Here is an 11154-nt window from a genome sequence, read left to right on the forward strand (position 1 = left end):
TGGCTAAACTGGCTAACTGCGGCCTTGACGTCACCACAGTTTGCTGGCTGGGGAACTGGCTCTGCGTTAGGACCCAGAGGGTGGTGGTTGATGGAAGCCAATCCCTGGTGCGCGGTCACCATTGGGGTCCCTCAAGGCTCTGTCCTAGGGCCTATACTATTTAACATTTTCATCAATGATGTAGGCATTGGTGTCAGAAGTGGACTGGCCAGTTTTGCTGACAACACCAAACTCTGGGGTAAAGCATACACACCTGAGGACCAGGAGGGTGATCCAGGCAGATCTTGACAGGCTCATGAAATGGGTGGATGAGAATCTGATGATGTTTAACACTGAAAAATGCAAGGTTCTCCACCTTGGGAGGAAAAACCTGCAGCATCCTTATAGGCTTGGCAGTGCTACACTGGTGAGCACTACAGATGAAAGGGACTTGGGGGTCATGATTGATCACAAGATGAACATGAGCCTTCAATGTGATGCTGCGGCTAGTAAAGCGACCAAAATGCCGGCTTGCATCCATAGATGCTTCTCAAGCAAATGCCAGGACATCATTCTCCCGTTGTACTTGGCCTTGGTGAGGTTGCAGCTGGAGTACTGCGTCCGGTTTTGGGCTCCACAATTCGAAAGGGTGTGGAGAAGCTTGAGAGGGTGCAGAGGAGAGCCACGCAGATGATCAGAGGTCAGGAAAACAGAGTTTATGATAAGAGGCTGCGGGCCATGGGACTCTTCAGCCTGGAAAAGCGCAGGCTCAGGGGTGATCTGATGGCCACCTATAAGTTTATCAGGGTGCTTATCAGGATCTGGGGAAATGTCTGTTCACCAGAGCGCCCCAAGGGATGACAAGGTCCAACAGTTACAAACTCCACTGCAACCAATTCAGGCTGAATATAAGAAAGAACATCTTTACTGTCCAAGCCCCCAAGGTTTGGAATAGACTGTCACCGGAGGCGGTTCAAGCACCCACTTTGAACACCTTCAAGACACATTTGGATGCTTATCTTGCTGGGATCTTATGATCCCTGCTGACTTCCTGTCCCTGGGGCAGGGGGCTGGACTCGATCCTTCCAGCCCAAATGTCTATGAAATCGAAAGATGTCATTTCTTTAGCCCTCTTGCAATTATAATTAAATCTACAGCTCTTTCAGATTCATAAAACAATCTAGCTTTTTTATCATGTTGACAGTGCAGTGCTTCACTGAAAGTTGCTTAGATATCTGAGTTGATATTCCTCTGAGTTAATGTGTCTAGCTTGAAATAAAAGCAGTCTGCAGGGATATGAAATATGAGCTACATTTTCAGAAGCAGCTAATGGACAGTAGAATTGCAGAAGAAGGGATCACTTGACTAGTGGAACATCAGGACCATTAGAAAAGGAGAGAGGATTGTTAACACCTGTGGAATGAAGAGTTTAGGAGTGAAGTAGAATATCATGAGCCATGAAGTCAGTTGATTCCCTCACTGCTGCTTGCTGTTGCGACTGCCAGGCATTTGGTTTTAAAATTTGGGTGGAGCAGGAATCAAAGGCAGGTGCAACTAGGTATATCCTTGCCTTGAGGAATGTCATAGGCTTGTCTAGCCTAATGCGGTGGTTCTCAACCTTTTTTGTATCGGGACTCATTTGTAAACATCAGTGGCCAGTCCCAACCCAGTGCCCCTCACTCCTGACCTGCTGCCCTCAGCCCCCTTGTGTGTGGGGCACTGGGGTGGTGGGTGGCATGTATGGAGCATTGGGGAGCCCCAAGCAGCTTCTTGCAGGCTGGAACCCTGTCAGCCTGCAAGGGAAATGCCACAGTTTCCTGTGTTTTTCTCCTTTTAAAGAAGAGTCTATTTTTAAAGTTTGTTCACAATCCTTTTGATATATTCTTGCGACTCTCTTTTGGGTTGCAACCTATGGGTTGAGAAATGCTGGCCTAATCGTGTACACCTTCAAGACTTAGCTCAGTTCTTTCCCCACCTAGTATTTTCTTCATAAGGATGGCAACCTGTTTTTCACACTAACACAGCCACAAATGGAAAAATGGAAATTTTCACTTTCCCTTACCTAAAGCCAGAACATAGAACACATTACAAAATGCACTAATAAGAAAGCCCAAGTCCTTTATAACTGTTTGTCTACACCCCCAGTCTGTAATCTGGAATCTATACTACTTTTCTCTCTCTTGTCTAGTAATACTGGGAAAGGGCTTGCTCTTCACTGTTTTTACTGTCTAGTATACCTTTAAAACACAGACACCACCGTGCTCTCACTTGCACTCTGCCTTTGACTTATCAAATGGGAGCTGCCTGCTCCTTGTTCAGTGCTTGGTCTACTCCATAGGAAGAGCACTCTGTCTGCTAAATTTGACAATTCTCTCACCCTTGGGAATGTGATGCCACCTAACACTATACATTCACTTACCTATTAAAACACGCACACCACAATCACCTCTTCCTAAATCACTGATAAACCCCATTGCAAGAAGAAGACCATCAGTACTGTTAATGACAGCCAATACAATACAGTGCTGAAACTGTGATGTTCTTCATCTCTCTTGACCCACACAGCTCTTGTTTGATCTCACATCTAAGACCGAATCTCACATCTCCTGTCACATTCACTTCTCTGCCAAGCTGATACAGCCAATTCCTTGTCCATTCACTATAGCTACCATGAATGCTGCTAGGCCTTGCATGTAATATCCGTTGATTACTACCAAATCCTAGGGGTAGAGTTCTAGTTGCATGGATGTACAGTCTGGTTTCCAGAGGCTTTTTTTTAAATAACTTAACTTCACTTTCTGGTTTTTCAGAACCTTGTATTTTGTTTAAAACTACTTTCTGGATGGCAGGAGATGCCATAGGACAACATGAACACTGGATTCTTGGTGTGTGCTTTTCACTGAATTTCTGCCTTCGTTTAAATGACAGAAAAACGCTAGTAATCATGTGAGTGGTGGTTGGGTTTATAGATTTGTCATGGAGATGTTGCTGTGGCTAGGCAGACTTAAAGAAGGGGATGTGATTCCTGAGAGCTTTCCCATGCATGCACACTTTGTTATAGTAGAATGAGGGCTATGGTTGCATGCTTAAATGTTGGAAGCATGTAGGTGTTCACAGGGCTGAGGAGAGGAGTCTCAATCATGACCTGACAGGTTTATTATGTAGTGATGGTGGCTATGGTAATGAGTTTGTGAGAGAAATTTGGTCATGTTTCTTGTTCCTAATCCTTCATGACATCTAGCTTTCTACCACCACTTCCAACTTGCTGCCCTGTTTTTGACCCACAAATCCATTAACATTTTAGAAGTCATTAGCATGGAAAGGGTCATCTCTTGCTATTAGATGTCTTCCACTGTTGTACACTTGCATCACAGGCAACAGTTTCCCAGGTAGTTGCACACTTCCAGGTTTTTATAGCCCTGGCCCTTTACTAGACAATGCTTCCCCACCCTTACCTGAGCCTGCGTCAGCCAGGCCTCCCAGTCATGCTTGAGTCTCATAATAAACCCCTTGCATCTATTCAATTTCCATGCCACATGCAATGGTGGGGTATATCTTAAATTTGTATTTCTTTGTTTTCAGAAGCTTAAATTTGCATTCCCTTCATGCTTGAAGAAGAATGATTGCACCCAATAGCTTGCTAAGAACTTTTTTCCAACTACTCAGTTGGTCTAATAAGAGAGATCACATTGGCTCAAAAAACCTTGCCTGCCCATTCCTTTTACAACTTTCCTAGGTCTTGACTCAACTGGGAGTCAGAAAGAGGTGTTGGAAAAGTTGGACATCAGAACCTCCAAATATCCTGGCATGTGAAGAGGTGGGCAGAGAGAAGAGCTTAAAGCTCCAGAATTGATGATGGGAATTGTGGGGGGGAAAGGCACAGAGAGAGTAATCCTAAGATCCCAGCCACAGGAATGGGGTCTTCACCCAGATCCCAAGTGTCACTCTTTTATCTATCAGTACAGTCATACTCTTTGAATGTTGCTTTTAATACTGTTTTTCCAAAAAGGTATGAGATAATATGTACTGGCTAGATTCCACATCAAACTAGTGAGAACCTTTGGGACGCAATCAAAGCTGTGGTCTGGTCCCTAGGTGTGCACACACAAGACAACTAGACTGTCAGCCATTAAATGTTGTATTTTGAGGGGCTGTATCTTTAGCCCATAGTGCAAAGATCTCCCCCTCTGCCACACAGATCTCTAACAATATCCTGCCACCCGATATCACACTAAGGTTATGGAGCCATGCATAAATGAAGGAAAATAACAGCATTTGCCCATGTGAATGTTTTGTAGCAAATATGAGGTTACTTTCCTCTTTCACAGAGGGGTAGGTTACCTGTCATCTCCTGATACAAATGCAAGCACATGGACAGCTAGCATGGAGTAGTTGTCGTGTGTAAGTTCATGCTTTGGCTCATGTCACAGTAACTTATTTGTCAAATTTGAAGGAAAGCCAAGAAACCACAGATTTTGGAGTGTGTAAGAGTGGACTTTTAAACTGGAAAGTAGTGGTGTGGAGTTGCCCTCTCAGCTAAATGAGGCTGCCCCATGGAGACATACAGCTGAAACAGTAGTTCTGAGAGGAGGTGTGAACTGCTCTCTTCCTTTGGGTGTGTTTTCATTCTTTTTTCTCAGTGTTGAGAGCCTGTGCTAGTAATCAGTGGGCCTCAGCTCCCCATGCTGGTGTCAGCACAATATACTTATAGCATCATGCCTAGTTTCAGTTCCTCACACAGAGGGGTCAAGGCTTCCCTAGATGCTGAGGGAAGCCTTTGGGTCACATGGAGGGTAGGGGATGGTTTTAGAAACCCAAATCCCGCAACCAGGCATGTGAACAGAGGACAAGCGAGGGCTCCCATATTGGGGGTGGGGGGATGGTAAGTGAACCACATTTCAGGAGGATAGGACCACCAGAACCTAGGCTGTGTGGATTCAGGAGAGTAAGATGCCTCCAGCAATAATGACATTCAGGTTCTGTCATGTGGAGAAGAGTGGCTCAGACACCCCTGCGTGGTACAGCTGTGAAGTGCTGATTCATGTGGGTCTGGACAAGAAAAGGGAGTTGTTCCCTGCTTGTATAGGGGACTGAGAAATGGGGTTCAGACACACCTGCAAGGTAAGGGAAATGGCAAATCCCAGGTTGGGGCAGCAGGAGGAGAGAGTGATCACCCAGGAGGGGCTTGGCTCCTACATCCTAGCACATGTTTGTCCATAAGTTGGCCTTCAGGGTCTTCCCCTCTGCCATCCCCCTTCCCTCCCTGTCTGTGCTCTCAGCACATCCTCAAAGCCCTTTCTCCCCACTTTTTCCCTTCCTGCTTTCAAGCATTTGCATAAACAAGTTCAGTTTTATTAAAGCACTTTGTAGTCTTTCTCTCTTTCTTGTAATCTGATTATACATTCCCAAAGCAAGAGCTCCTTTGACAAGCAGGTACTGCCAAGATACTTTCCCTTTTCTTTCCACTGAATTTTTGCCAAATGTGGTTTCAGTCTCTTAGGTAAAATTGTGAGCAAGTTAGTATGAGATAAATGAGGGAAAGCTACCACAAGCTAGGTGTGTTATCTACCACTGGTTAAGAGCATATACACGAGCAGTTAGTGTGGAGTAGCTGAGGTGCAGTTAAATTCTGTTCATCTTTCTCTTGTGGTAACTTGTGCACCCAGATGCAGGTCAGGCTGCATGGTTACTGCATATCCCCTTGAGTCAGTGCATTTTCACGTGAAAACTGGCAAAATCAGAAACTTCTCATCTGCCTACTTCCTGCATGTGCAGAAGAATCTTTTTGGTTTGGGATTAGATATGCACCTGTCTGAGGAGTCCAACTCTTTTTGAAAGCCAGCTTTAATTTTGCTCCTTCCAGAGGGCAGTGGGTTTAGATTTGTTGATCAAGTGAAACTATTTTGGGTGTGATCAAACTTGTGGTTTTGTCCTTATGTCCTTTCAGTAAGTCAGTAAACAAACCATTGCATCTACATTTTGTATGATCTAATGAAGTTTATCATCTCTGTTTTTTAAAAATACTATTTTAGTGTCTGTGTAGATTAAGAAAGAAGTGAACTTACATACAAAGCTGCCTGCAGCCCCTAGGCAGTTATCTCCAGCTAGGACAAGTATCAGTGTTGGGTGCTCCTTTTAAATAGGTTGAACTAGGATAAACTCATTTTCTAGATTAAACTGAAGTTTTAGGACTAATGGTGCTTCTCCCTAGTCCTGTTAGTCTACTGCTTGGCCTGGGGGCCAAGTTAAGCACTTGAGGGGTTCAGGTGGCCTGCAGGCCAGCACCTCAACTGAAATATTGAAGGGCATTAGTGGATCCAGGCTTGGAACAAAGCGGGTATGGTAGTGACATGCTGGTGAGTTCAGAATGGTCACTGTACGTGCACGGCACAGCCAAAGGGGATGGGACTGTGCCACTGTACCCGCTGGATCTATGTCTGTGTGTTTGTTGCTTCCTAGGACCTAGAGATGGGGAGCTGAAAATTGATTAATGGAGTGACTTTGGGTTAATATTTGTGTGTGGTATTAGGTGATATATCCTTAGCTGTGGGCAGAAGGAAGATGTTAAGTAATTATTCAGATCATAACTTAAGTGGGTATAAATAGAACATTTTGTTTTTAATCAGTTGTGTAGTCTGTTCCAGCACTGTCTTAAACAGTGGCTCATGATTTAAGGTTAAAATAAGACTGAACTTGTGACTGCCTCAGGGAAAGTTGTGGGCTTGCATAAACACTGTCAGGGAATGAGTCCAAAGCTGAAGTTTGTCTCCAATATTACTGGAGTTCATTGTGCTCCAGTTTGTTTGAGAGTAACCCTCAATTCTCAATACAAAGGGAAAAATGTGCTGATTTAAGTAGTAGGTACAGAGCAACAGAAGGAAGATTGCACTTAGCTGTCCTGCCTTCACTGTTACCCCACACTGTTGCTGAGCTGCCATTCCTTCTTGCTCATTTCAACTTCTTTTAAAGTCAGCTTTAAACAAAGCCAACTTGCCCTCAAAACCAAGTTTCTCAGACTTGTTTGCTTGGAAACAGGCTCCAAATCTTACACGTTGAAAGGTCTTTGTGTAAGTTTATTCAGTCTAATTGAATGGTCTCCCAGTGCCCTTTACAAAATAAAGCAATTACATCTGACTCATGCCCAAGGTTTTTTTTTCCCCCCTTTGGATGTCCTTATTTATAACCGTTTGTCTGCTATGAAAATCTATTTTTGGCTTACAAAATTCATCAAACTATAATTGATACTAGGCAGAAAGTAGGGCAGAGTGACACCTTTTATAGATGAACTAATTCAGAGGCATATACCAGTGATTCTCAACCAGGGTGTCTAAAAAAGGTTGAAAACTACTGGCATAAGCATTCATAAGCAACAGTTTGCTTTGTCAGTTGCTATGAATGGTCCATTCATAGCAGCTGACAAAGCAAGCTGTTGCCTCCCTGAATTAGTCTATAAGGTGCCACTCTGCCCTGCCTTCTGTCTGATTTCAGAGTAACAGGATTAATCACCTGTCTCTTGCAACATTAGAGGTGCCATGCATGGGGAAAATGGCCTGCTTTCCTTTTCTGCCCATTTATGATGCAACCGTTTTTAGGCATCTTGCGTATATCTTGCTTTGTTATAGTTAATAGTCAAGCTTTGCATGAATTGTAAAATGTGTCCAAACTGGAAAACTAGGGGGAAATTTATAAATTTGCAAGGGTTCAAATGTGACCAGATAGGAGGGAAGGGAATGCTTTATAACCTACCTAGTTTTAAGTTTTATTTAAGGAATCTTAAGCATTAAAGAGGCTAGCATTAATCTTTAGCTCTACATAAGGTTTGAAATAGATGTGGAGCTCCCAAGTAACTTGTTAGCAAAACTGGGAAGAATGCACTTGACATTGGTTACTTTCTAAAATTAGAAATTGCTTTTTTTTTTTTTTTTTTTGGGGATATAGGAAGAGAAGGGGAGAAATCCTCATCAAGCACTACAGACAAGCAAACAACACATTTTAAAACTGTTTTCTGTCTCTGTAAAGGAAGGCAGAAGGCAATATAGAATTGCACCTTACAGACTAACTAAAAAAGAATTTAAAGATAGAAATGTTTACAATTAAACAAGTTGGTGTCTTGACTACAGATTTCAGTGTTAATGCTAATTGAACAATGTTTTCTTTTTTTTTGCAGCACTAGAAAGTTTGGGTTTTGGCTCCTATATCAGTGAGGTAAAAGAAGTCTTACAAGAATGCAAAACAGTAGCACTAAAAAGAAGAAAGGCCAGTTCTCGTTTGGAAAACCTTGGCATTCCAGAAGAAGAACTCTTAAGGCAGCAACAGGAGTTATTTGCAAAAGTAAGTGAAGCAGTGATTTTGACTTTAGTATTTCTGATTAATACAGACTTTTTTTCCTGCCGGTTACAACAAGCTGTCAGCAAGGTTTAGATGAACTAAATAGTCTCTGTATTTAGTTCTACAGAAACATATACGGAATACTCCCCCTTTTCATCATCTGTTTGGGTTTGAAAGATTTTACTGAATCTGACCTCGAGTCGCGGAAAAATAATGGAAAAAAAATGCACTACTTTTCCACTGGGTTGGTGATAGCAAAAACATGCAGCTAAACAAAGTATCTTTGTCATATTTTGTCACAGTTGTGACTTTAAAAAGTTACTGTTACTCTGTATTTCTTTTTCCCCAACACTAAGGTACCTTTTACAGTGATAGAAGCTAATTTGTTCGGAATCTGATTGTGCTCAGTTTTTTGCTCACTGTTATTCAGAGCCTATCAGCCTCTGTTCAGCAGTTTGCACCTCATTAAGGCTCCTTATGCTGTTACCTACAGGGCCTTACTTCTAATAATAGCCTTGCAGTTGACAAAATGGTAGTGTGTTTCAAGACTAATAGCACAGCAGTTGACTTGTTCTAGAAGGATCAATTGCCCACACAATGTAGTTGGTTATTTTTTATTGCCAAATTAAAATTACTCTGTTATATGCATCTTGTACTCTAATAAATTAGACTTGCTAATCTAAATTCAGGCAGAAGGCAAGACAGTTACACTCTAAAGCAGTGTTTCCCAACCTTTTCCAGCCCAAGGCACACTTACATAAATAAAAATGTTCTGTGGCACACCTGGTAAGGCATTCCCCATCGTCATACCTATTGTAGCTCATTGCCATGCCAAATTCTGCAGCACACCTGTTCATTTCTGACAGCACACTGGTTGGGAAACACTGCTCTAAAGCAGGGGTGGGCAAAGTATGGCCTGTGGGCCAAATCTGGTCTGCAGATTGACTTTTCTTTTTTCTATTTTAATCCAGCCTGCAGGTAGTAGGTGCATGCAGCAGCAGTGCCTAACAGGTCCTAGGCAAGCCATTCTCTGGCTCTGGCCTCTACTGGTGGGTGGAGGATCTGGCTCAGCCTCTGCTGGCACTGCAGGGGACACTGGGAGATGCAGTCTGGCCCCACATGGTGCCTGGGAGATGCAGTCTAGCCTCTCAGGCCCTGGGTGAGCCACACGTGGGCCCTGACAGCTCTGACTCTGGCTGTGGTGTGGTACCAGGTGGGTGGGCAGGGTTGCTTCCTCCCAGCAGCTGCCAGGGCCCAAGCATCCAGCCCCTATCTGTGTGGGGTGGAGCCTGGCTGCAGGCCTCCTTGCTGTCCCTTGCAGGCTGGGCTCAAGGCGGTGGGGGTGGGGAAGAGAGAGAGAGAGAGAGAGAGTGTGCGTGTGTGCAGCCCGCAACAGCTCATCTAAACTTGTTCAGTGGCCCTCCAGCCCAAATTATAGACCATCCTAGCCCTGCCTTCTACTATATATTGGGAAATCATCAGTTTTATGAAGTTGCAGTGATGCAGTTTTTTGTTCTTCTGACCAAATCGGTTCATAGATTCCAACCCTTTAAAAGTAGGAAATGCCCTTTTCCCCTTCCTACTTCTCCTTTCTCCTCTTTCTTTTTCCTTGATGATTCTGTTTAATCGCTGGGATTCATTTATGAGTGTTAAGCAAACAAGTTAAATGTATTTCTCCAGGCCTGCCTGAAAAGCAAAACAAGGTCCTGCATTTTGGCCTATCTTTTCAGCACTTCTTCCTGAATGTTTTGCAAACAGGTCATGCTCAAGCAAGTAACAGCTAATTCCATTGTTTTTCTTCCAAAACTGCTTTTCCTACTCAGTTGCTGTGACAACACTATCATTCTGCCAAACTGGCAACATGGGAATCATTTGTACTTCCTCCTTCTTTCCTCAAATCCAAACCATATCCATGGTATTTGGCTTTTTCTTCATGAGACCCATCCTGTCCTCTCATTTCCAGCAGTAAAAATGTTTGTTTTTTTAATTTGTATTTTCAGTTTCTAGACTGGCATACAGCATCGTAGCATGAGCCTAAGTGCAGATATACTTAGCACCTTTAGTCTCTGACTCTTGAGACCATTAGGAGGCAAGGTATATCTGCCCCTTAGACCTACCAAAATAGGTACATATATGGATGGAGAAAGATAAGCAGGTAGATATCTATCTATTTATACTATATTTACTCCAATACAACACATGCTACGTGGTGGGGGGGAACATATGAAAAAAAGCCCCTTGTATTATAATCGCCTACAACAAAATCTCACTAACTACATTGTCTAGCAGCATGTGCTCAGCAGTAGAAAACTTTGTGAAGTTGATTAAGTGCTGCTAACGCAGAGTATGACTACAAAGCATGTGGCCCACATTGGGCAAACATGCTGATGAGAGCTTACCATAAGCATAGGTTAGTGGAGCCCATCTGAATAAGGCATATTGTAGTGCCATTAAGTGCAGTCCCTTCATAGTTTCATAGTTTGTAGGGCTGGAAGGGACCCGAGCAGATCATCAAGTCTGACCGCCTGCCTTGGCAGGAAAAAGTACTGGGGTCAAACGACCCCAGCAAGGTGTTTGTCTAGCCTTGTCTTAAAGATCCCCAGGGTAGGAGCCAGCACCACTTTGCTTGGAAGTTGGTTCCAGATCCTAGCTGCCCAGACAGTGAAGTAGCGCCTCCTGATGTCTAGTCTGAATCTACCCTCTGCCAGCTTGTGACCATTATTTCTAGTCACTTCTGGAAGTGCTCAGGGGAACAGGGACTCCCCCAATGCCTGCTGGTCCCTTCTGACAAGTTTGTAACGGGCCACTAGATTCCCCCTCAGCCTTCTCTTGTGGATGCTGGACAGG

The 11154-nt window shown here is 43.6% G+C and overlaps 1 protein-coding gene across 1 annotated transcript in view; it reads left to right on the forward strand.

Moving 5' to 3' along the window:
- The window catches only part of DR1 (down-regulator of transcription 1), a 39323-nt gene that overhangs the window by 13061 nt on the left and 15108 nt on the right, over window positions 1-11154 (forward strand). Inside the window, exon 2 of the mRNA XM_019501624.1 lies at window positions 8147-8310. Within this exon, the coding sequence (XP_019357169.1) occupies window positions 8147-8310 (164 nt within the window). The remainder of the gene's footprint in view (window positions 1-8146; window positions 8311-11154) is intronic.

This window comes from Gavialis gangeticus, unplaced genomic scaffold (assembly GCF_001723915.1).
Source record: "Gavialis gangeticus isolate Ggan-Ray unplaced genomic scaffold, GavGan_comp1, whole genome shotgun sequence".
NCBI classification, from domain to species: Eukaryota; Metazoa; Chordata; order Crocodylia; family Gavialidae; genus Gavialis; species Gavialis gangeticus.